The sequence below is a fragment of the Seriola dumerili genome, unplaced genomic scaffold (assembly GCF_002260705.1).
Source record: "Seriola dumerili isolate Sdu_G_001 unplaced genomic scaffold, Sdu_1.0 BDQW01000074.1, whole genome shotgun sequence".
NCBI classification, from domain to species: domain Eukaryota; kingdom Metazoa; phylum Chordata; class Actinopteri; order Carangiformes; family Carangidae; genus Seriola; species Seriola dumerili.
Genome location: NW_019174329.1, coordinates 69,315 through 96,522, shown reverse-complemented (window position 1 = coordinate 96,522; position 27,208 = coordinate 69,315). Strand labels below are relative to the sequence as shown.

Genomic DNA, 27,208 nt, shown 5'->3' with positions numbered 1-27,208 from the left:
CTCCCGTATAAATTATGACTGAGGTGGGTCATGCAGGGAGAGAATATTAAATGTGAAGTTGACTTAACATTTACATTTCAGTGTTGCAGACAATGTGCATTTGAACATGACGATGAAAAATAGGTTCTCACATCTTTTTTTTTTCTCTTTTTTTTTGTGCACACCGAATGAAAAAAAATTCCTACTGTGGGTTTCATTTGAATTATGGCTGTGTTATAGTTAAAGCATAGTTTTGCTCACAGAATAAGAATGTATTTTAAACTGCACTTCCCCACCTCTCCAGTTCTCCAGTAATCCCTTAGCACCGCACCTATCGCCCAGACACACACACTGACAAAAAAACACACAAACAAACAAACACACACACACACACACACACACACAAACACATTTAAACCACCACTAGCCCCTAGTGTGACATGCATATTTTATAGACAACCTTTCCCTCCAATCCCAGTCCTTAAACCGCGGGGGCATTCTGGTTAAAAGTCACATCGACTAGGCAAACATTTTCCTCCTGGCTGCCAAGAACTCAGCAGGATGTGTGATAACTTCCATCAGTGTTAATCACGCTGTGTTATTGGATCATACAGGATGTATGGAAGAGATTCATGCCATCCAACTCAAAGGCTTACATCTTGTGTTGGTGTTATATTGCTTTAGATGTTGTAAATATAGTTGTGCGAGACAAAACTCTATGATTATTGCATTTTTGTCACGTTTAGGTCAATGTACATTATTGGGCGATGACAAATAAATTAACATACTTCGGTTTTCTTCAACTGAAGTGGCCAGCCTCAAGTTACACAGTATTTTTTCCATCAAAACAGATGTACAGATGTGTATAGGTTGCCTCATAAGGCCAACTCCCCCGTGATAACCAGTGATCACGGCAACGCTGTTCCACAGGGAGAAAGGAAGGAGTGCACATGATGTCATCTGTGCTTATAATGAGGTTGGATGCGGTTGTAAAAGCCCCAGAGGAGGGGTTACCCGGAAAAAATAAAGGACACATGGGGATACCATCCCTGCTGGAGACATATGGTTATGCTTTGAAATTCACAAACACTCCTAAAGGCACAAAGTGTCAGCTGCTAAAAGCCCAGAAAATGTATAACTCAATTTTCACTTCAGGAAAAAAAAAACCTTTCTGATTATAAGGACGAATGCCTCGCTTTTAACAATGTATGGTATCTCTTGTCTAATATGCATTACCAGCTACATTAAGGAAAATGAATGTCCTTTGCTTCCAGAGGAGAAACAACAACAAGCCCATAAGTCGTCGTAATGCATAGAAGCCGTTGGTTGCAAACCTGACAAATTCTACACTTTGGCAGTACTGGTGGAAATTATCATTATTATTATTTTCAAAGAAAAAACTTTAAATTAATGTACTAATCAAAAGAAGTACATAGATCTAATATTGAACTTAACAGCAGAGCCAGAGATATCGTCTTTTTTTTATTCCTTACATTCTTCGCCCCTTGTTGAACCCTGACGCCTACATCACCCACAATGCAACTCAACTGCCAGCAGTGCGGTTGGAGATTCAGGTGTGTTATTGTTAGTCGTGGCTAATATAGCCTCAAGCAGAGATAAGGAGCGACCTGCAGAGGTCAAGCAAGCTCACCTCTTTCTAACTCCACCAACAACAACAGCCACAAAAAGGGTTTATACAGCTTGTTTTCACATATGCAGTAGCACACAGTAAACAGACTGTGATGTTGAGAATTGGCACACTTCCCCTTTAAAGTAGCAGTTTGATGCATACAGATACAGAGTAGCAGCAGTAGCGATAGTTTTGTTATGTTTCACCCTAACCAATCAGTAGTAACTCATCTGACATCATTTTCAGTTTACATTTAAGCTGCGTTGCTACATGGATCAAAGAAATGTGTCGATTGAAGAGTTATTATTTCTGAAAGTCAACCTACAACTCTCCCATAGGTTTTCAACTTGCTTGAAATCTGGTGTCTGTGAAGGCCATAACATATACATATCATATACATTAAACCATCACTGACCCTGTGTGCCTTGTATAGAAGCATCTGCATTTATTACTTTCATTCATTCAGGTTTTCCTTTCAGTTACTAAAAATATGTCTTTTTTTTTTTTGGCCTAAATCAATGATTGATGCAACACAAGATCGACATATGAATACATATACTCTTCATGAATCTTTTTATTTTGTGAATATAATCACCGGTGTGTCCGATTTCATGGGCAAAATCCATAAAATAAATTATGCATGTCACTGTTTTTGCACATAAAACACCTTGAAACCTGAAAGAAATGCTATTGTCAAGGAGAGAAAGGATGCTATTACACACTGTGGAAAGGAAAACCACTACTTTTGCACTCTCTTTTCTCTTTACAGCAGCGCCTTTGGAATTTTGTAATGAGCTTTTGAAATCATTTCCATTGTGCAGAGGAGATAACACTTCTTGCAGCATGCACACATGCAGATGATCCACTATAAGCAGCGTCCTACACAAAAGATTAATCATATTCACAAAACTGAATGAATGAGTGGTGGAAAAAAAAAGAAAAGCTCCCAAGTGCATAACTGCCATGTGATTGCCATGACAGGAACTCATCAAATCAGCATTCCCTCTAGGGAGGAGGTGTTGAAGGCACACATCTACTCTCTCTCTCTCTCTCTCTCTTTCTCTCTCTCTCTCTCTCTCTCTCTCTCTCTCCCTGTGTCTTTCCCTTCACTGGAATCTTCCATTAAGCAGGAAAAAAAGGGGTCTGAAGGACAGCTGGGCTCAGCCAACCTGCTGAGATAGAAATTAAATGTACTTTCTTCACCAATCAATACCCCACTGTGCGGAGATGATAGAGGGTTGTTGGGGTTAGAAATAGTGTTCATTTGACATGACATTGTCCTCGGAGCTCTGAGGGTGATTACACACTCTGCGCCTGCAAACTTTAGCTAAAGAGCATTACAAGCTCACTAAATCATCCTTTATCTCATCTGTCTCTGGGTGGCCTGCAACGAATTAATTCACAAGAGAGATCATTTTTATGAGCTAATATATTACTTGATGCTCTCTAGATTGAATTAATTAATTTCAACCGAGTGTATAATAATTAAACAAATGTTTTTATGTGTCTTGTGCTGCTCCCGCCATCGTTTGTCTTTTCGCGCTATACTCTTTTTCATCCAGTCTGTGTATCTGTTTCGAAATGTCAGGTTATTCTGGATCACTTTGTTGCCTCCACAGTGGAAAATACTATGGAACATAATACCAGCCCTTCATCTCCTCCCACACTATTTTAACCATGGTATGCCTTGACCATCACATTCCCATACCTCACGTGCCGTCTGATGATTCCATTTGATGATAACAGACGGTAAAATACACAAAAAAAAAAAGAAATCCGATGCAAAGGCACACAAATGTGAAAATGTAAATGCGACTCCTTTGTCATGTAAAAATGTAAAAGTTCTACAAGTTCTGTGTGAAAAAAGAGACGTCGTCTGACTTGATGCAACTCTCTGAGGTTGAGAATAAGAAGTGGTTTTGCAACACGGCCTCTGAGCGACATTGCAGAGCGTCACAATGCTCCGATTGCGAAAAAAAAAAGAAGCAAGAACATAAACATGCAATAGAGAATATGCATACACACTACAGAGAAGGCCCGAGAAAGCTTCACTAGCAGGAGAGCCAAATGTAATAGAACAACTGCTCATGTTCACTTGTTGGTCAATAGCAAACATGCTGACAAACACTACTTCCCCCTGAGTGGGATACAAGAACAAATTAAACACGGCACAAACTCAGAGCTGAATTACGCAGATTTCTCTCCTTGATTATGTTTGGGCATTTAGTGAAGGTCCCGAAGTGGAAAAAATAAAAAAGACACATTTGAGTTGACAGTGACAGTGACAGTTTGCCTTTTCATCCCAAACATGATGCCACAGCTCTGCCATCAGGCTTCACTCATGGTGTGCATGTTTGGAAACGAGGATGTCAGATATCAGTGAATCAGTGAATCATGCTACATGTCAAACCCGACAGGCTTAATACATTGTTTTCTTTCTGAGAGGCTTAACATTCACTCTAAGAATAGGAAACTCTGGGGGAAATAAGCTGCCAGGATGGAAATCAATCAAAAAGCAATATTATGCAGTGATTGAAGCCTCTGGCAACTGCAAAAACACAGTTTATTCAGCACCTTTAGGGCCTATATGGTGAAAATCAGTGTTTTACTTAAATATGCATCATGTTGGTGATTAAAATTTGCATGGTTGCCTGGTCAGTTAGCTGGAGGGACACCATCAACTTTAATTATGTTGTACGTTTTAATTTTTTAAACTATATTGAACACTTGTAATGTTACCTTTCTCAGTTTAGTACTGCACTAATTGCAAATTTGCAAAACTGATTCTCAACTCTGCTGTTTCCACATTGTCAGTATACTGTAGGAATCGTTACTGGTAGGCTATATCTGGTTGGCTTTTTGTCAACACAGATCAGCACTGGCCCACTGTGTTTGTGTGTGGGTGGATCTGCATGTGTTTATACTGTACATGTGATGTGTGCTGAGTGGGAGCAGGGGCACAGCTGGGGTCCTGGCTTTCTCTATGAACACCGTCTTCAAGCCTTTCCACATCTCACTGTAAAACCTCCGCTTAGCAGCTCACACTGTAAGGTCTCCTTCTCTCGACAGTACCTCTGCCCAAGCGTTCTTTTCCCCGTCTCCTCCTACTACTGTCATCTGTGTTGTTCATGTCATATGCCTTTTTATGTATGGTTTTGGCCCAGATGATCCCCAGGAAAGAAAATGACTGGGCTACTGACTAGTACCAGCTGATTTGACCCCTGCACCTTCATCGTCTGCCTGCATTTGAACAACCTGCAGAATCTTAATTTCTCAGACCACCAGTTCTAAATTCATACAGTGCACATGACATGTGCAGTTTTTGTGTTTGACAGGCGCATTAAGAAAAGTAATGGCCCTGCCAAGTGGGCTCTGGATCAGTTTCATTTTTAGCTGACAAACATCAGCCATCATATCAGGCTTGTCAAGCTCCCTCTAAGGAGATGATGCAGATTCAGAGCAGGCAAATTAAGATTGAACTTTGTGGTGTAATTAAGGCTGATATTGTACCACCTTTCTCTCATTTGAACACTACAAATACTGCAAAGAAAAAAAATAGGAAAGTCCACAGTGGGTCTTTGCTGCCCCCTGTTGCAGCAGCGCTACATGAATTATGACTACTATAACATTAAATGTCCCCTATGAGAAATCCAACTTCATACTGGAGGCTTTACATAAAATACACTGAGGATGGGAATGTTTTCATATAGGAGTGAAACTGTTTTAATGACCGCAGCTGCTCACGATGCATCTTGGGGCTGAGATGAACTCTGCATAGCATGAAGAGCGTGCTGGTTTTAGACTATGGTTCAGGGTACTGTGTCTTTTTTTTTTGCTCCTGGGTCTCACATCGGCTACAATGGTTACAATATATTATGGGCGGAGGTAATAGAAAAGGAGTCAATCTGCTGTATTTCAACCCGATGCATTATGGCTGGAAGCATGCAAGCGAATTTAAAATCTTTCTCTTGTCTCTCCAGACAGAATATAAAAATAAAATGTGAAGCACAGAATCATTGTTTTCCACATTTTGCTCATTGTGTTTGTTCACCTGCCCGCAGATATAAAGAGTGTATGGCTTTTTAAGTAACATTAAGTTATATTGACATTACATCTGTTTTATTTGTATTTATTTTCATCAATTCTCTGTTATCTATGCACATACAGCTCAGTATCAAACTGCCTGTATTCCGTAGAGCTGTTTGTTTTTAGAACCAAATGACAGAGGAAGTTCATTGTGTCTGTCTTTACACAGGTCTACGCTGCCATCTGGTGGTATATTGCAGAAAAACCTACTAAAACAGTAGTAGATATGGATGAACAGCAACTTGAATTGCTTTCTATTGTGATTTGAGTTTGATAGGTTATGAAATACTGTAATTGGCAGTTGTTAAGTGTTGTAAGTGAGTATGAATATCCTAACAGCTGCTGCAGTGTTGGTAATAAATGATACTATCACTGCCTTATAAACAGAACTGGTCAGTCCTGTTTGTGCTCTGCCTCAGGCATTTGATTCTGTCAGCCATGAGCTGTCTTCAGGCAGACAAAACTTGGACATGGCTACAGAAAAAACCTGTTTGTTAAAGGCGTGTGCCACGTTTCTCCTGGTTTTATTTTCTATTTTTCTTAATAACAGTGGGAATTAATGCTGCTTTGTAACAAAGTCATTTAACGAAAGAACTGTAGTACAGGTAGTTTGTTTTTTCTTCAATTCAGTGAGAAAAATATTCTTTTTATCTTCAGTTATTTGGTGTTTTTTTATGTTTTTAGAACATGTTATGTTTCCTACTTGCATGAACATGCTTGTTTTTATTCCTTCAATTCCACCAAACCTCAGACTTCATGTGATCCATTCCAGCCTCTATGAGCCCTCAGGCTCACTAAGTATTGACCACGTAAAAGTTAATGTAGCTTTATCCAGGACTCCCCAGTCAACAGGCAATATATATATATATATATATATATCTCAAATTAAATTGAAGGCAACTGGATTTGTATTTGTCTGTGGAAGTAACTATGACCTGGACGAATGAGAACATTCACAGACATATATATATAGTATAACATCAGAGAGGCCCACTTGCTAAGGCAGTTGTAAGTATTCTATATTGAGATTGATATAGTATTTTTCTACATTTTTAACATAACACGAGCCATTGTATGAAAGGACTTAATTGAATGATTGTCTGCATTTAAGTGTTTGGATAAATGGATGGCTAATATGCATTCTTTTGAGAATCTGTCTGCCTTTGGATGTGGCTGTGGATTTTGCATGGTTGTTCAGTCTGTTAACCTGTTGTGTGTCATTATTTCTTCTGTAATAAAGACAACCAACACTCCTCAGAGTACAGAGAAGGTAGACAAATTATCAAGATCCAGAAAGAGAGGTCCAAGTCAGCACAAACTATCAACAAGGCCAAGTTGCAGCTGCCTCAGAGAATAAGTTTGACCATTTTCCTATTAAATAACTAGATGGTCTAGCCATGTTTGTATATTCATCAACAGTTTTATACTAATTGAAAGCAGCAGTTACCTCAAAATGTTTGTAAGACCTAAAGGATACATACATGTTCCCATATTTTCCCCTCCAGTGCTGGAGCGAGCATGGTTGCTGTCCATGGTGCTGAACCTCTTTTTTTTCCCCACTTTGGTGCCTTTCTGCCTACGTAGCTGAGCCTCCACTGCTGAGAAAAATGAAGAGAGGAAGTTAAAGAGGCAGAGACACTGCTTTGCTTTGTATATCCGTCAAACCTTGTTGTTTTACCATCAAATGAGGGGTGGTTGTGTGAGAACTGATGTCGCCCTCTGATGTTTATTCTTAGAACAGCATTAGGCTCAGTTATCACCAGGTATCAAGAACTGGCCCACCACTTCCTCATTTGCATGCAAATGAATGACCAGGCAAAGTGCATTTCAAGGTCAGGAACATAACAATGTGCTGTCGTGCTGTTGTGCCAGTCTTTGCGCCACTGTGAAAATGGAGCCAATTGGTTCAATCACATTACCACAGCCACAACTCAAATCAGTTCATTTCTTGCAGTGAATGTTTGTGCAAAAGGGAACACATTGTTACTAAGGATAGGGGGAGAAAATGCCTTTTTTTCTTTCATAACAAAGGATCCCAAATGGCATCTATTTAGACTCGTATAGTTGCATTATATTGGCTCCATTAGCTCCATTACTTTCTCATGGTCTGACTTCGCCAGCCTAATCAGAAGACAAGGTGAGCAGAATATAGACATGCCTTGAAAACCTTATAGATTCTGATTCACATTTGTATTTACTTTGCTTATTGATACTAAATCAAATAAATTACTTAAATTGAAAACCTTTATTTTGTAGTAGCGTTTCTATTCCTTATTATTTTATTCAGATTAGTCTTGCTTTGAGTTTTTAGGAGAGATTGTTGTATATACACCATTCCTGCACACGCTCTTGTTTATCTTGGACTCATGTTTATGTGAATATATATGTATACGTATATATGTACAGGTAAAAGTGTTTTTGTGTATATGTGAGTGTCTATACATATAATATCTTTCATATTAATTGTATTTTTGTAATGTGCAGACAGAAAAAATAAGATGAAAATGTCCCAGCCTCTAATGGCAGCACATGTTAAAGTGCAAGATGTGTCCCATTGACTGCCAGTTGCAGCTTAAGTCACAGGCCTCTTTTATGTATTTTTGTGGCTCTTTGCGTTCATGATTTCCCCTGCCTGATTGTAGGAGGGTGAAATTAAATAAAAACTACTACAAAAAACTAACCCCGAATGTTGCTTTAGCCCCTGTAGTAATTAGAAGGAATGTTTATACAGGCCATGCAACCTGATACAGTGTTTACACTTCATATATGTTATGAAATATAATAGGGGGCCAGGCAGTTTTTATCACACGAGGTGCAGTGAAGACATTTCTTTTGGATGCCACCAATGATAACAATGGCTGAGCTACATGAGCCTTTACCTGACAGTATTGTGTAGAATATTATTATCATTATTATTATTATAGAGTACCCGTCATTGTTAAAATGAAGAAAAGCTCAAATTTGACCATCAAGTACACAAAGCACTGGTATTCAGAACCACACTAGGTAAAACACTAGGTATTCAGAATATCTATTGACAGAAAAATAATCAGCAACTATTTTGATCATCAATTTGTCATTTCTGTAATTTTTTTAAAAGCATTTGAAGATGTCACTTTGGGTTCTGGAATCACAAAAACAACCCTGGAAACAAAAAAAACATCAAAGTTTGGCATCTCCCACTTGAAACAATAAAACATGCTGGCACTTTTGTAAGATGCTGGTATGCACTGTGAACTTCATGAATCAATTCCAAAGTATTTGCCAACAGGAGTGCTACTGGTAATAGTGCAATACTGTAGCAGCGTCCTGTACCACAGATCCATCAGTATGGTATAAAGTGAAATGCATCAGAGTTTATACATGTGCTCTGATTCCCTCGAATACTGATTTGAAAATAATGGCAACTTATATGACTTATAAGGACATTTTTGTCCTGTTTTTGCTTTATTCAGTGTCACACAATGAATATGTACAATGCAAATAATTCAATTTTAATTTTAATTTCAATACCAAAACATGGGAAACTGGAAAATATTCACATCTCAGAAGCTGAAAACAGAGAATTTTCTTGAAAAATAAGTCAAAATGATTAATTTATTATCAAAATAGTTGTTGATTATTTTGCTCTCAATCTAATAATCAATTGATCAACTCATCGCTCTGATAAATCAAAAATGTATAATATCTCTGTTCTCGTTTAAAGTCAGATTCTTCTGTAACTTTTTGTAACTCTGGAGTCAGACATCCAGGCATACGTTATGTGGCTGAAGGTTTATGTCCACAGCCTCTGATAAATCATTTCCGATTACATTAGATGTACTGGTGTATTAGGAGTTATTAGAAACATTTTATAAATTAAAATAAAGGTTTCCAAGCCAAGATATCGCACGTCATGATGCGAGAGCTTAAATTATAGTAGAGTTGAGCACAAGAAAAGCTTCAATTGAACATTTTTAGAGTTACGTTACATTCTACTCTTGGGCTTGGTCACTGATCCTGTAATCTGATACTTGATATACGTTTCCTAATGTCTGCTGGTGTCTCAAGAACACTTAAGAAACTTAGACAAGATGTGAAATTTTGATGGGATTTATAATCTTTCAAATTTTATACAGTATTAATAGAAGTTTGCATCACTAGTGGAATTTTTCATGTCAAACGGGTAATACATCCCAGTGAAGATCTGTGAATGTACCTATTGTCCCTCACCAGCATTTTGGCTTTTAACACAGTTTTAAATCTCTGGTACATTCTGCATGATTTTGATCTTCTGTTGTTTTAATGTTGGTTTTGTTGAAGCTGATAGTAACGTCTATAAGACAGCTTTTGGGACATGTTGCAGTGATTGTGATGAAGGATTCTTGGCAAATCCATCATCATTTCATATATTTTATCCATGCGCTGACATTTCCATCAGTCTTTAATCTGCCAAGATTCCTCTTTGTCATTATCCTTCCCTATGTAGAGCAAACTCTAAGAGTCATTGAATAAATGTGACAGTTGTGAATCCTTAAATAAGGTGCTCTAGTTTAGTTTTAGATGTGCTTTTGTAAACACTGAAACCATTTAGATATTCATTATTCATTAAAATTAAGGGACACAAAGCATGGACCATGGACAAAGAACTGAACATAAGAAAGAATAATCCTCTTTTCCTGGATTTTGAATGATGTTTTAATGTTGGTATCATCTGGAGTTAATTTTTTTTTGTAAATGCTTAAAACTAAAAGCGGTTGATAAGTTGTTTGGGTGTAACTAGTGCTGAAAAGATGAATCGATTAATTGATCAAGAGAAACTGAATCTGCAACTACTTTGATAATCTATTAATCATTTCAGTCATTTTTCAAACAAAAATGCATATCATTCTCTGATTGCTTTTCCTACAATGTGAGGATTTGCTGCTTTTCTTTATGTGATAAAAAAAATCTTTGGGTGTAAGGGTGTTGGTCAAACAAAACAAGGAATTTGAGCTGACAAACTACATTTAAAAACTTTTAAAGGGCAATTTTCACTATTTTCTGACATTTCTTAGACAGAAGTAAATCGATTAATCAAGAAAATAATAAGATCATATTAATATATATTTTTTAAAAATCTATATAAAAAGGATCTTGTTCAACGTAATGAATAAATATTGAATGAAATCAATTAATAAATGACTCCAGATTGTTGGTATATGACCTTGTGCAGACATCATTCCCGTGTTTTACGAGCATCATACAGATATAACAGTAAAACTTCAAATTATAAAGCTGATTTCAGGTCGAACCAGATCTAAATACTACTGGACACTGTCTGGTAGTTCAATAATTAGACACTAGAGTTGATGTCAGTGCATTGTATCAGCCTGACTGGGAGTTGCCTAATTCATAAAACTACTCTGCCATGGGAGATAAAACTTTTGAATAAGAATGCGTTTGATAATAACATTGTCGCTAAGTCCTCTGGGATGCAACAGAAAAATATAATTAAAGGTTATTTCACACTAAACTGTTCCCGGAAAATAGCTGTTTTCGCTTATTAATGCAGCATTAACATCAAAATTAGACATATGGGTATGTTTTGTAATGTTAAAATGTAAAATATAAAGAGTACGTATGCATATTTCCCGGGTAAAAAAAAAACGCCAATGCCATATTTGAAAGGGTCCATGCTTGGCTGGACTCTGGGTTTAAGGAAGCTTGTCCGCCCGGTAGTCGGAGCGGAGGGGGACTCGACGGCGAGAGCTTCAGGCGGTGTTATGAGCTGGTGACGGACACCGAATGATCTCCACGACGGCTTTCCTAACATCTTGAATCAACGACGAACAAACTCCTTCTGTATCGGTCGTTTTGTGTCATATCCAGGTGAGTTAAACTTGTGCGCTGCCTGTTTTGTGGGTCTAATCTGTGTGAAAATAGCCGAGGCTAGGAGTGGAAGCTGTGGCTCAATACAAAGGCTTTCTTTGCCGGAGAAAATGCCGGGGCTGCAGCAGCCGGGAGGCCCGCCTGTGTCTTTCAAGTCACCGACTAGCTACGGTTATCCCCCCAACGTTATTCTCGCCATCTCTTTCATTTCTCCCCAGAAATATACATTTCTGTTTTGTATAACATCGTTTACTGGCTTTACAATTACGTTTAGCGCCGTTATCGACCGAATACAGTGGGTTTTGACAACCGTGGCCGTTACCAAGAAACATGGTTGCTCTGCGGAGTCTCCTGACGCTGCACGCCGGGCATCGGTGCAGTTCGTGCCGCTAGACGGTTACGGGGACAGCCGGGGTTGCTGTGTTGCAACCAGGAAAACGTCCGGGAGGGAAAATGCACGCAGCAACACGTTATGGTTATGTAATCCAGAAAATGCCACCCACAAATGTTGGCATGTCTGGAGAAACTTTCTTTGTACACATGATATGTCAAACTAAGTTGGCGTACGACTAACGTTATTGCTACCTTTTTAGCTCGGTTTATGTGCTTTTCGGCATTTTTCAGCGGGGCGTCTTTGGTGACCCGTCCCAATTTCGTGTAGTTATTCGCTTTCTTCTACCAGGTTCGGCAGCTTTTAATCATTGTCGAGGATGGTTAAGAGTTTGGGATATTGTCTCTTGGTGTCGGCTGCAGTCGGGTGGCTCATTCTCTCTGCAGGCTGCATTCAGAACCGGGAGGGAGGGGGTTTGCATTTGGGTTAGGCAGGCTAGCAGAAGCTCTGGCGTAGCGACTCTTCGGCTGGGTTAATGCACGAGAGCACGCTTGCTCGTGGAGGTTGTTGCAGGGTTTAACATTTAGTTAATCGCAGGACAGTTTAATAGTCGCGCTGGGTTCAAGTTCCACATTGCCATCCAAAGTCTACGGAGCCTGGCAGGTATCAGGTATCAAGCTAAGATGTATTAATGGTGGAAAGTAACGAAGTACATTTACTCAAGTACTGTTGTTAACAATGGTGGAGGAAGTACTCTGACCCTTTACTGAAGTAAGTGCTAATACCACGATGTAAAATACTCCATTATAAGTAAAGTTCTTAAAGTGCAGTATTTTACAGTATTACGTTTTGGTTTTTTTTAGCAGTATTTACTGAAAATCTCTAAAATATCTAAAGTAGAAGTACTCATGCTACAAAGTAATGGCCCCTGTAACTGATACACTATTATATATGACATTATTAGATTGTTAATACTGGTGCATCAATGTATTACTGCTTGAGATGGAGCTGGTTTGAACAGCTTTATATATATGTAGTTAAGTAGTTCAGTCTTAGTTGAGTGGTTCCCAAACCTAGGGGTGGGCCCCTCCAAGGCGAAGCAATATAAATCTGGAGGGTCTAGACATGATTGATAGTTAATTTTACCTGTGACGGTGTATTTTTAAATGTTTATTTTGCAGCTCTACTTACACAAAGGATGTGAATACTTTTTCCACCTGTGATTGAACCCCAGCGGCCCAGCCTGTTCATGATCTGACAACTGTCACTATTCTGTATTGCATTACATCAAAGATGCCCATCAAAGAGTAACTAAGGAGCGCTTAAACAGTGTCCGTTGTACCATTAAAACTGAAAGTGGAAGGATTTGTTGAGGGGACAAAGACCAATTGGATAAACACTATAATTTAACGCCGTTAATTTGAGGAAGTGGACTCAGTAATTATAGGGGGATCTGTATTAAAACACAGCTGCCAGCCTGACACTGACTCTCTGAGTGCTTCTTAATAAATGACTGAACCAGGAACAGCAACCTGTGACTTCAGTTCCTTCTCCTTCAGTAACTTAACAGTATTAATTTGGTGGACTAAACTGAATAATTCAAGGGTATAATTTGCTACTTTGTTAGCACCAGTAATCCAAAATGTCATATCTGCTCTTCTCAAACTCAATCAGTGGGATCTGTGGAGCTTTAGGGGCCTTTCAGTGTGTTTCTTGGGGCCACTATGGGAAAAAGGGTTTATTTACCCACCTACAAGTTAACATAAAGAGAGCATGTATTAAATGACTTCTGAGATGAAAGGTCTCTTTCACCTTAATTTGGCCCAAGAGTGTACAGTGATTGTAATTGTGTGTAAAGTAACACACATTTCAGGGTGGAGTGGAGTTTTGTTGTGAAATACAGTTGTATTATTTGTGCTGTAATGAAATGCATTTAACACATCAATCAGAGCTTCAGAGCAGCCCAGAGGCTGGATTGCTAACTGGGCATATGGGACAGTGGATCCAGGGCATCCATTGGCCCTGGATGCCAATGGGCCTTGAAGGCCCCAGGTTAATTTGTGTCAATTATTTTGCAGTGATTTGATTATTGCACATTTGTCGCAATATGCATCATATCATATAGGAGAGGCTTTAAATTGGCTCATGCATTTCTATCTAATCAAAAGCCCTGTCTTGTATGTAAATTATTTCATTTGCTATGTTTTAATCAACTTGAAGCAACTATAGAAAAGAATCCCACAGCTCATTTTTGCCTCAGAGTCCAATAGCAGGTTAATGTGGTCATGGGTAGCCTTGCTTCTTTTGGTACACTCCAAAGGTTTGGTAGATTGACCTGATGTTATTTGCCATCATTTGTAAGAGCTGTAATGAATTCTGTTTCTCCACAGTGTTGATGCACCTGAACACTTCCCTTAGGGGTTTCACAGTAGAATCCTTCCGGCATCACTGCATCTGCTCACTTTGGTTAGATTCCCACTAGTGTTGTGGTCCTGTTCAGTTTTAGTATATAACTGAGAAGTCACTTTTATGCACTGACGTGTTAATTCTGTGGGACTTTTAGTAAATGGGGCCAATACAGGACTGGGAGCCAGACACTAGACCACTCTTACTGTGAAGAAGCTGCAGGCATTCCACACACTGAACCAATGCAATACACACTAAAGTGAGCTGCAAGATCAATCTCCCTAAACCATGCTGCACCTTTTTATTTACATAATAACATACAGCCTGCACTAACTACTGCAGAGTGGTCACATCAGATTCCTCCACAGGGTGGCAGCAGAGCAGTGAGTGTGCCTACTCTGCTGGATGTGCAGCTGTTTTTCTGGATATGTATTCTGATGGGGTGTCTCTGTTAGTATTGACCATTCTGACAAACTGTATTGAAAGTGAAGGGAAAGAAATCAAATAAGGAAGTACTGTCAGTTGTTGGAATTTAACTGTTTCTCTGAGATAAGGAGAGGGGATTATTATCTTTTTAAATTCTGATGGCTAAATCAAATTGTTGGTGTCTGAAGAAACACAGTCTTTCTAAGACTAGGGAGGTAATAATATCAGAGACAATAGGAATAGATTGCAGCATTTTCTTTTGTGGTGAAAGATTAGTTGCTTAATGATTAGGGAACAGAGCCAAGCAAAAACATTATTATTATTATTATTATTATTATCATCATCGTATTTTTAAGGTTTCAGATGTTGATATTGATATCATCCTCAAAAATCCATTATTGGTTGGGGTATAGTTTGAAGATGTCATCTTGTGCTTTGGGAAATTGTGGTTTTTCCATAGATGTAAAAAAATAAATCACCAGTCATTGTAAAACGTGTAAAGTAATTGTCAACTGCAACATTTATTTTCCTTTAATGTTTGTAAGTAGTAGTAGTAGTAGTAGTAGTAGTAGTAGTCAGCTATTTGAAACTCTATCTTAAATCTCCCTGACAATTGACTGTCAGTCCAAGATGGCTCTACATGGCTGATTAAAATGTAAATTTCCACATCTTTAGACACATTTTTTGCAATATTCCAATATGATGGACTTCATTTACAGCTCTTACAAAACACTAAGGATCTGATGTGTGGACACAGAATGAATAATAATGTATGTCACTAGAATTTTGTGATAGATGAATCAAATAGAAATGCTACATGTAGGGTTTTCATTTTTTGACTTTCCTTGCCTTGTTTCTGTTTCCTTCTTAGATTGAACAATGTGATTGTGATCGGAGGCAGCTGCACTCCAGTGGTCGAGGACCTCACCCTACTTCACTAGAATGTACTTGATGAATGTACCACCTGTCGCAGCGACGCAAACAGAATGGAGAACATGTGGCCCACCTGGAGGCTATAGCCTTCAGTGCTTCAATGACTCTGACACCGAGTTGTCCACCAGAGGCACACCTATCTCAGATAAGGTCCGGATGATCATAGAGAGCCTTAGGAGCACCCAGTCCTCCCTCGAGATGGGCGACGAGATCGAGGGAAATGTGCTATCAGGACAAGACGGTCATCCCCAAGTCTGCAAGGTTGCAATGGGTCCTTATGTTGGAGCCAAGTCCAAAACTAAAGGTCCCACTGCAAACCAGCAAGCAGATGTTTCCTCCCCAATCAACCACGAGAGCACTGACTCCGACAGTGATGATTCCGTGGACAGAGGGATTGAGGAGGCAATACTGGAGTACCTGAAGGAAAAGGATGATCACAAACGCAAGGCAGAACCATGCTCCACATTTCTCCAATCATCCAAAATTCAGAGAAAAAATCCACCTATTCCTGATGTTTCTAAACAGAACTCTGACAGCAATACATTTTTGATTGCAAGCAACCAGCATCCAACATGTGTCAAAGAAACCCAGACCACGCCAGCTGTTATACCTATAAAAAAGTATATCAAAAACAAGGCCTCCCTTCACGACAGCATGGTCAAGAAATTGGATTCTAATAAAAGTACAACAACCAAAACTTTAGTGTCTCTCAAAGAGCAGACAAAGAGCCCATCTAAAACGATCAGCATATTCAACAAAGTGAAGTGCCCGGTCACAGTGAAGGTGGAGGAAGACTCAAATGACTCCAGTAGTGATGATGGTATCGAGGAGGCCATTCAAAGATACCAGCTAGAGAAAAAGGAGCAGCAGAACACAAGGGAGACTTTCAATCCACATGCATTCAAAGAAGAGGAGTCTGACTCCACTAGTGATGACGGGATAGAGGAAGCTATTCGCTGCTACCAGCTTGAGCAACTTAAGGAGAAGAGTGTCCTGAAACCATTCTTACACAAACAAAAACCCTTCAGTAAGTCATTAATGCATGCTGTTGGAAGTACAAGCACGGAAAACATGAAGAAAAACAAATTGAGAAAGAAAAAGACCAGAACAGAGAAAGAAACGAAATCTGTTCCTCTTTCATCTGCTTTCATACCCAAGAATTCACTGTCCGAGAGCCGTAAAGGAAATGGATTGCTTTCGTTTAAAGTAGAAGGTTTTAAGGATCAACCCACACCTGCTCCCCCAAAGGTTAATACAACTGCAGAGCTCATGTGTGCTGAGGCAATACTGGACATTTCAAAAACTGTTATGCCCGGGGCCTTCCATCATAGTGTTGGCCTTACCAGTTGTGCCCCCGCCGAATCTTCCGTGCAGTCTTCACTTCCTGATGCTTGTCCAGATGAAGAGAGTGATAACAGCTCCATTGATAGTGAAGATGGGATTGAGCAAGAAATTAGGAAATTTCTTGAGCAGAAGGCCCAAATGCACAAACAGCCCCCTGGCTCTGCTGTAACTCAAGAGCCTCAAAGTATGAATGAACCAGAGAAAGTGAAAGCAAAACAAGTCGCAACTCAAAAGAAACCTTCAAGAATGTCGCTGACGCAGAGAAGAAAACACAAGGAGGAAAACTGTAGCATTTCCAACATGTCAGGGATGGATAACAATGTTAAACTAACAGCCCCTAAATCTTCACCTGAGCATAGAAAAGATTTGAGCCCACTGGTGTTTTCCCACAGAAGTCAAACACACCCAATAGCTGGGATACACAAGACAGAGCAAAGTGGAGACAAGAGTAGCTCACTTGACAGTGATGAGGACCTAGACACCGCTATAAAAGACCTGCTCAAGACAAAAAAGAAATCAAAGAAAAAGACAAGAGACTTAAAGCGGAAATCAAGGAAGTGCCTCAAGGATGAAGAGCCACTGCAAAGAAATGCTTTCCAGGCCAAGAAGTTAAAACCTGAACCTTTCTCCAAGCGCAGTGCTTTGAAAAAAGTACAGAAGAGTAAAGACGACGTGAAAGACAAGACTGGACAAAGTAATAAGAACATTTCCCAACAAAAACAAACTGATGAAAGTAAAGAGCATGACATGCACAGAGGTGAAACGGAGATATTGAAAGGGAATGACGGACGAGACTCCATGTTGCCTCACAATACTCAGACTGCTCTTCAGATAAAGGATGATAGTAGCTCAGTAGACAGCGACGACAGCATTGAGCAAGAGATCAGAAGGTTTCTGGCTGAAAAGGCCAAAGTTTCAACTGCAGTGAAAAGTAAAGACGGAGATGTATCGAGGAATGGTACTGTTGTGGTTTGTACCCGGATTCAAGATGAAGACATTAAACAGGAAAATCAGCTGGCTGAAATTCCAAGAAAAACTATCACCACCTCTTGCCCTGGACAACCTCCTCTGAGCAGTCCACCTCAAGATAGACCTATTCCAACGCCACAGAGTTTGCCGGACATCTCTTCTGTCGGTGCACAATCATGTCTGTCCTCGGTCCAGTCCTGCAGCCCCGGTCTTTTGGAGCCAGCAGACGGGGCGGGGGCTGCTAGAACCGAGCAAAGGAGGCCTGGCATGGGGAGAGGAAACGTCCAGGAGGTAACCTCACAGATGGAGAGAGTTCGACCAGTTTTGAGTCCCAGCCTTGCTCATTCTCGTTCTGAGTCAATCAAGTGGCGCCAGAGCCTGGGACTCCCCATCACTGACACGAGGACTCTCAGTCGAACACAATTCCATATCACCTCATCTAAAATCAATGAGAGTGCATCAGCAACTCTACCATATCAAAGCGGGGACATCAACCTCAAATCACAGACTCCAGTCGCTGTTTGGTCCTCTTCAAAGACCAGCGGAGCGCCCTTCCCCTGGTCTCCAGAGACATCTGTAAATAACACGTTCACATCCCCTGGTTTGAATCTTTTGTCTACTGCCAGGCAACATCCGAGGATGTCCTTTACACGGAGCCAGCCACTTGGCCACAGGTCACAGTGCCCCATAGAAGGAGAGACAGAGAGTATGGTGCATATGTCTAAAGACAAGAGTGTGTTTGTCGAACTGGAATCTAACAGGACCAACCATGTCCAGGTTCGAAGCAGGGAAAGGAGCGAGGGAAAGGAGAGAGTGGACTTGCTAATTGAGAAAAAAAGAGAAGGCGAGAGCGTGAAGATAGATGATAAAGAAGTACATCTAGAAAGAGCAGAGGAAGAATTTGTAGATGAGGCAGATTGTGAGTCAGGCAACAGGAGAAATCCAGAGAAGAAGCAGGGCTTTTCCACATTGTAAGTATTTCCTTTGGTCACTATGTCCCATAGCATTATAATCCAACTTTTATATAAGTTCATATTTTGATTGTGCCCTGCTGATACATATAAGGTAGGTTATGATCAAGATCATTCATTTATAGGCTCTAAGGGAATGTTTGTTAATACAAGAAAACAAAACAGGCATTTTTTAATGTGTTTGTACATTTATACAGCTGTGTAACATAATGGCACCATCATGAAAACTTTTTTTGTGCTCTGAGGTTAATCCATATCACCGAACCTTTGAAAAGCAATACAGTGACCTTTTGTAGAATAGTTTGTCGCAGAAAATGACTAAAATGACTTCATCCTAAATGACTTTGACATTTTATTTAAAAAGAAGTGACCCAGAAATATAATCCGTCAGCAAAGTCCAAATGCTTAAAATTAGGATGTTTTTAATGTGTCCATGGAACAACACAAATCATGTTAATCAGAAAAATACATGCTATTATTTCATAATAAATTACACAATTTAAATGTTATATATAGGTTTACTTTAAGAAGAAATCAAAGATCTTTTATGTGCAAAAGTTAGAAAGCCTTTATTGTTGATGTTATTGTAATAGGTTTCATCACTGCTCTATTTACGGGACAAATTATATATTATATTATAGATCAATTAGACTTGTGCATGCAAAACAGAAAATTAAAGGTTTAAAGCATTTTTTTTCTTCATCATATTTTAGAAAAGACATTTGAAGTTCTTCTTTTTTTTTTTCTTCACACTTCATATCATTAAGGATTAATCAGTTGATAAAGAAAATTGGCTAATTAATCAATAATGAAAATTAGTATAAATGTGTTTTATCAGAATCTATGTGAATTTTTTATCTTGCATCACCAAACACTAATGTCATATGTATGTAAAATAAAATCTACTGTTGTGTTCTACTGATAATGAAACTCTATCCAGACTGTGTTCCCGATATCCGAATACATGCTATTACTTTAACCTCCTCAAATTCTTCTACATCAACTCTCTACCTTGCTCAATACTGTTTAGCTTTAGCTGCTTGTGTCATCACATTACTCTCAATGCTTTCCTCCCCAAGAAATACCTTCCCACTTAATTCCAGCAAAAAAGAGTCGCCATGTATTGTCAGCTCCGACCTGAAAACATGCCTCTTTACTTCATCCCTCACCCCACCCTACCTCTTGATTTTATCACCTCAGTCTGATGAAGCTCTTCTAATGATGACGGATTCAGTAGACCCTTTCTAACTTTTGCACATAAGGAGAAAAAGCCAGGGTAACCTTTTAAAGAGATTATACCCTTGACACCTAAAAGGCACCTTCTTAGAGCAATTTTAGAACACTAGTAGAGACTGAAACAATCATGTATCCTTTGTTGAATACCATGGAGATATTATACTACATCTACTCAACATTTGTTTTTCAGACACAGTGCCCTTAGTTCATTGTATGGTTTTAAATTTATAGGTGGGACGTTAAGCTCAGTGGTTGATGAAAGCCACTATAGCAGTCTTGGATTTATTACCTCTATGACTCACGTGTTGTTCCAGTTCCCACAGAAGCCACATACTCACTCCTCTCTGTCTTGCTAAACTTGATATTTAGTGTGTTCATTTCTTTGTCATGTTAAAGTTTTCTTGAATTTCCTATGTGAAAAGACTATTTATTTTTGTTTATCAAAAAAAAGAAGTTACTGAACATGCTGTGCATTGCCAGGTTTTGTAAATATTTTGTAAGAAGTGTTTTTTTCTTTTACTCTTTCAAATAAAAACTTTTGCTGTGTCTTTTAAGTGCATCTGTGTAATAAAGAGTGGAATACAAACAACAATGGGCCTTCTTCATTAATAATGTTTAATAATTGAAATCATAGTAGCATAATTTACAGATGTTAATTTTTTTTGAAGATGGGCGTGGTAATGAATTATAAGGGTGTTAAGTAATTACTGGGGAGTTGTCTTATGCATGTCCTGCTCTGCCTTGCTCAGGTCTTTGTCCACTGCCATTGACCCTGGCATCACCTTCAGCCCTTGCATAGCTCTTACCACAGAGGAGAGAAGCAGGATGTTCAACAGGAGGTGCCTGGCTGAAAAAAGCAAGAAGGTACAAATACATAGAAACAATTTATGGTACAGTTTGCAGCCTTTCACTATTTGTATCCCTTTTACGATTAAACCAAATGTTCAGTAACAATTAAATGCACTGGCCACATCAATTACGAGGAAAACTGAGAATATTTTTTTACTGTTTGTAAAAAGGTGTCCAGATCCAGAGAGTGTGAAATATGTATTACACAATGCTTGCAGGGGAAAACTTCTCTCAGTGTTTGTGTGCAGAAGAAGACTGTGCAACATGTCAAGAGAAAGCTTCAGTTTGTTCCAGTGTACAGGTATGTGATTGGACCTAGATGTATATGTCTCTACATCGAGTGATCACAGTAAAAAAAAACGTTCATCTTAGTTTATTTTCATCTTTTTGCAGGAGAAATGAAGCACCCTGCCAGCACAGCAAAACAAGATAAAACATCATTATGAAAGTGAAACATGCATGTAGATGTTTGATATTACAGTATGTGGGTTGTTAAATAACTCCTTTGAACTTTATTAAGCCTTCATTTATATAAGGTTTCATGTTAGTTTTGATGTTGCAGTTTAATGGAAATTTAATATTCTGTATTACAGTTTTTTTTAACAGTTCTGGTTAAGAAATTTTTTTACGAAACACCATTACAAATTGGTGCCCTATTTTGTAATGTTATAAGTTATATATTAAGTAGATTCTCCAAATAACATAACAAAACGTGGAAGAAAGTTTAAGTTCACATGTTTGTTTATGTAACCAGTTGAGAGCATTTCTTCTTTTTTTTGCAGTTTTGGACCAAAGAATAAATCCTAAACCACAGGAACTGCCAGAGGGTTGTAATAACTAAATTTTTCTATTTATTTTTTAAAAAAATTTATGTTGCTCCTGAATAATTAGAGTGTTCTGGTTTCAGGCTTTTAGTTAATTGCTATTATTTAAACTCATGCTACATTGTCCTTGGCTAGACATATAATGAATTCCTCTTTTGTACTACAGCAGTTGTTTCTAAATCAGGAGTTATTTCCAACTTTAACATTGGTTTATATTCTTTTTTATAACTTAGCTCCATAAAAGTGTGGTGCAGCCATTGTTGTTGAACTTTTTTCAATAAAGTTTTGAAGTTTGAATTTTTTGTTTGGACGTTATAGAAAACTTTTATTTTATGGCATCCTATGAACTACAAACACAAACACCGGATTGTTTAGTAGAATTTATTTATTTACTTTAAATTAATTGTGTGTCATTGCTAAGAGGTATAGGAGATAGCTTAATTATAGCTTAAAATAAATTGTTTTTCAATCTCAGTAATAACATCATCTGGACTTGTTATGAATAAAAAAACAAATATTAAATATAATATATCCGCCTCCTGTCATTTATCTTTCCGTTCCAACAACAATATACAGAGAAAATGTGAAATTTTCGGTCATATTTAGGAATGTCGATTCATCGTAATTAATCCACAGCTACCCTGTGATTCATCAGATTAAACATTTTAATCGTTTGACGTACATCGATCTGTACATCGTTTGTAGATGAAACACAACCTGTGCATTTGTCTCAACAAACCACAGACTGTATCTGTCTCTCTCTTTATGTACAATCTGATTAAAGGAGGCAGCAAAGTCTCACAAACCTTAAGCTCTGTGAGAAAAGCAACATTTTGTCACTAAATAAATTTGGTTAAAAGAAAGAAAAAAAAAGATTTAATAAAAACCACAAGAATGTCAGAGAAATAGGATACCAGTGCCAAGTGTGTTATGTACAGATGTAAAGATGCGACGACAATGTAGATAAACAAAAACTGTGTCTGGCCTTGGATCAGGTGGTTTCCTTCATTCTGCTGGATCACAGAGGTTTAACCACAGGTTCCAATACACACCCATTCAAAAAAACACCAACTTCTCTCATGAAATACTCAGTCGATGATGGGCTAAATTCACACCTCTCGTTCAGTGTTCTGGTGGTCCATCTGAAAATAATCATCTAATTAATTAGATATTAGGCCTTAAAAACGGGTATTTTTTGTGGGCGTGTCTGTTTGATTGATATGCCTGGTCTGCAATGATTGATCAGATGACGCGGCAGGCCGGGAGGTCGATCACCGGGGGGCTTGGGTCGTGAGTGCATCGTATTGAATCAGTTGTGTTAAGTTTCTGTTATTTTTCTTAATATTTGTCGGCGGAGGAGGAATTTTGCACTGACAGTTTTACTGTTAGTTCTTTAGTTTTAATGAGTTTTCGGTTCACAGTAATTATGGCTCGTTCTTCGGCACTAACAGACTGGAGAGACGCTGATATACCGTTTCTTTCGGTAAGTAAATGTTTATTTTCTTTAACGTCCTACAGTTTTAACGTGTATGATGCTCCTAAAAGCTAGAGCGTTTTTTTCCTACGTGTTTTGACCAGAGAACAGGAGACAGTTAACATCCAAATTAATATTAGAGTTAATGTGAATTACAGATGCACTTTGCTAACCTAGCTAGCTTGCTAGCTGACTACTTAGTGTTTGCTATGGTAACCGTACCTTGTCCCAAACATGCAAACATTTGCAGGACAAGGATAAATATAGTTGAACAATTAACTCACGCTCATGTGGCTGATAGAATTTTCCTACATGCAGCAAAAAATTCAGTTTTATCTCATTAACTTATTTTCTGTCTCCTCTTCTCGCTGGTATCTTGTTGTATTGAGATCAATACACAATGTATAATAGAACATTATCTTGTGGGGGTTTTAATTTAATACTGTGAATTCATACACAGAAGTCCTCAACCGAAGCAGGTATTCATGCACCTGTCCTGACAGCTGGTATATGTGTGTGATTAACTGTGATCCACCATGTCTGAACTAAAGTGTTTGTCTTTTACTGTCATTCAAAGGAATCCACACTGAAAACTGAATGACTGGTGCCAACAGAAGGAGGACCTCATGTATGGACAAAGGAGACTGCACGGACATCCTTAGTTCTCAAATGGGCTGTGATGATGATGGTGATGATGATGATGCCAGAAAACCACTTCAGTTCAGCTTCCTCTGATGAGAGGACAGACCAGCTGTTTAGAAATTTGTTATGTGCCAGTCAGAACTTGCCTGCTTTAGTTCCTGGCTGCTCCAAAGCCTCAAATGATGTCACTTACTCTCTGTGATGTCAGTTAAAAGCAACAGTACATTGTTTATAGACACATGTTAATGTGACGGGTGGTAAATCAAAATGAGGGACACACACAAATCATTACATTTTTAGAAAAAAGTATGTTTTTATTAAAATGTATCTTATGTAAATAGGGGCACACATATAATCCTGACAATAATAAAGGTTTGATAAAAAAAAACAACATTTAATGGTGATATTTTTGGATACAAATGTCAAGTTGTTCATGTTCTAAGGAAAAATGGCTAAAAATACTATGTTAGTCTTTATAAATAGTATTTTCTCATTTAATATCATGGTAAGAGTACTTGACTTAATGGTTTTAAGATTTGGAAACCTACTTTTGCACATTTTTGTGCCTTATGCATCTCATCAAATGTTGCGGACCCAAATGGCTCCCGTTTCATAAAATGACTCATCTATCTTCTGTATGGGGATATAGAAGTACAGCTTTATTGCAGATCAACTTCTGTTAGGGCATGTACATGTGTGTATACATGTCTTGCTGTGGTTGTGGGGACAAATTTGTGTTTGAAACCGTCAGCGTGAGGTTATTTTGGCCAGTCGTGACAGCTTCAAAAGGCTTTTGGAGGGACACCTGCAGTGACGGGAGATCAGTGTCAGGATGAGTCTCTACAACATGAATGAGACTCAATGTAATGTCCTTTGTAAAGATTGATACTTGAGGAGTGAAGTACACGCACCAAGCAGCAGGCACGTTCAAAAGTTCTCCAGGAATTTTCTAGTACTTTTAATATTCTCCTTTACTGGTGCAATCTTCCATAATTGTGTCATCAGTGCAGTCACCTGGATTTTAAAGTGTGTTTTGTCTGTATGCTAATAAGGCTGTGCTGCCTCTGTGACGGGATTGGTCGGAGCAGAGAGGAGGAGCCTCCGACTCCACGGCCATCTTCTCTTATTGGTGCAGCAATGATCCTGTGAGTCCCCACCACAGCTGCAGCCGTTTAAGCATCAGAGGAAGAGAGTTTAAGAGCCCGGCCCGCACATCATTAGTGGCGGCTGATGTGATATGCAGCTCGCCTCTGTGCTTCCTTTGTGAACATTTGTGTGTAATTTGTGATTTGGTTTGGGATGCTGGTAGTAATTGTTGGGGACTGGGCTAGGTCTAAAATTCTGCTTGTGCATCACACCCAGGGGTGCTGCTTCTTGTGTTTTTGGGTTGCTTAGAATCGCATAGTTAGGCTCTTTGTTGGCTCCTGTTCCCCTACTTCAGTTATTCTCTTGCCTTGTTTGTATATTTGTTTACTTATTTACCTTCCTGTTAACGCAATAAATTAAATCAGTAAATCTGATTGACCAATAACACCTGCTTTTACGTTGCTTCCCTTTTTCCCCTAGCTGGGTCGTAACACAAAGCCTGCCAACATATGGTGACTGGGAAGATGGATGCCAGAAGCCAACGTGGTTGTAGTGAACTGAAACCTGGCTCTATGAGCAGTCCGTGGTCAGTAAGTGAAATACTGTAAAATACTTCCCGGGCTGTTGTATCTTCTTTGCTTGCAGAAATCAACTGCCTGGTACTGGATGCGAGTCCCACGGCGTCTGAGGTTTTACTTTCTCAGCAAAGTGGTTCCACAAAGGGTTTATATCTTGATGCTTCATGTGAACAGTGCAACATCTACTGGCCTGAATGCAAAATGGGCAAACACAAACGTTTGTACATCACAAATTGAATGTAAGTATAAGGGAGAAGCATGATTGTATTTTATTTTCCAAGCATAGATTTGTATACTGTCAAAGCAAATCACAATATGTTTTGTATGCATCAAATGTGTCAATATCAGTCAAGTTAAGCTCAATGTCTTTGTTTTAACTTAAGTGTCAAAACCGTAAGTCGGTTTACAATGTGGGCAAAGAACATGTAGCTTTACTATTAAATGTCAGCTTTGGTGGTTGTGCTGTAAAGGTGCAATAGAAGATGTGGCCAGAAGTTTAGTTTTAAAATGTTCAAAAAAACGAATTAACACTATCAACAGTGTGTGAAGCAGCCACAATGACGATGTCATGGTCAAGATCTCTATCTTGTATTTCAGAGTTATCTACTGAAATGCGCATGCGCACCAGCCAGCCCCGACCTGTCCTGAGTTGTAATACCACTTTGTGACACTAGACGCTGTGTGAGTCAGCGGAGCGTCAAGTCTGCCCTCAGTCCCACGAAGAAGAACAACTTCCAGCTGCTTAAGGTTGGCATCACAGAAACACAGGAATGGCTGAACCTCCTAAAAGGTAGTATTCATCTGTATCCCGCAGGACCGCTCCCGACAAGAAACCACGTTCAACGGCAAAGAAAAGAAGCAACACGAGTAACTCTCGGTGTGGCTTTCCACCGCTGGAGACGGCTCCTGAGAGTAAAGAGATGCGGTTTGATGCCGAGCTCGCAACTTTCCTGTTAGCCCGGTGAGTAGCATGAAGGTTGGCTCTTTAGCTATAAGTATAATCAGTGCAACGACCGACAAACCGTACCGACAAACATTTCAGGTGGTGATATTGACGTTGTCTACAGACGTTTTAGCGGTTACTAGGACTGTCTGTTGCTCTCGGCTGTTGTACAGCTAGTGACGTCAGTAACTCTAGGCTCATCTTGTAACTGATGACCGTAACTTGAGATTGTATGGACCCAGTAGACCGAGTGAATACACGTCGATCGGTTCACCATGTTGTAACCACTTTACATCACTGTTAGGAGATTAGCCATGACTGAAAGTGAACTAGGTCTTTACATTTCTCAGGAGATTTCAGCATCCCTCTGTCTTTATCAGGACCTGAGCCAGTACAGATGCAATACCGCCTCTACCTGTCTCACCAACGGCAGAGAGTCCAGACAGTGAGGAGGGTCTAGGTGAGTAACATGCTATCATTCACTTTTAAAAGTAAGATTTGTGTATACCACTGTGATTAAATCAGTATATCCATATTTGTATTGCTGCATTTGTTGGTTATATAGTGTGTGTACATTGAATTCTTATCATACCTCTAGTTGTTTACTCTTCATTTCCTTGCATTTAAATTTAATAATATTCATACTGTAAT

At 39.0% G+C, this 27,208-nt stretch overlaps 1 protein-coding gene and 1 long non-coding RNA gene across 2 annotated transcripts; both read left to right on the top strand.

Annotated features, from left to right (window-relative positions):
* Positions 1-11,431: 11,431 nt before the first annotated feature.
* ppp1r26 (protein phosphatase 1 regulatory subunit 26) lies at positions 11,432-19,595 on the top strand. Its single transcript, XM_022744045.1, has 2 exons — positions 11,432-11,545; positions 15,580-19,595. Exon 2 carries the CDS (start codon positions 15,651-15,653, stop codon positions 18,927-18,929), a length of 3,279 nt encoding a protein of 1,092 aa, XP_022599766.1. The 5' UTR covers positions 11,432-11,545; positions 15,580-15,650; the 3' UTR covers positions 18,930-19,595.
* Positions 19,596-20,960: 1,365 nt separating this feature from the next.
* LOC111220800 lies at positions 20,961-21,439 on the top strand. The gene is made up of 3 exons (XR_002665065.1): positions 20,961-21,025; positions 21,229-21,311; positions 21,404-21,439. It is a non-coding gene; the product is annotated as an uncharacterized LOC111220800 (long non-coding RNA).
* Positions 21,440-27,208: the final 5,769 nt, after the last annotated feature.

Bases quoted from the DNA above. Each gene is read 5' to 3' on its own strand.
- ppp1r26 (XM_022744045.1), top strand. From the start codon at position 15,651: ATGTACTTGATGAATGTACCACCTGTCGCAGCGACGCAAACAGAATGG.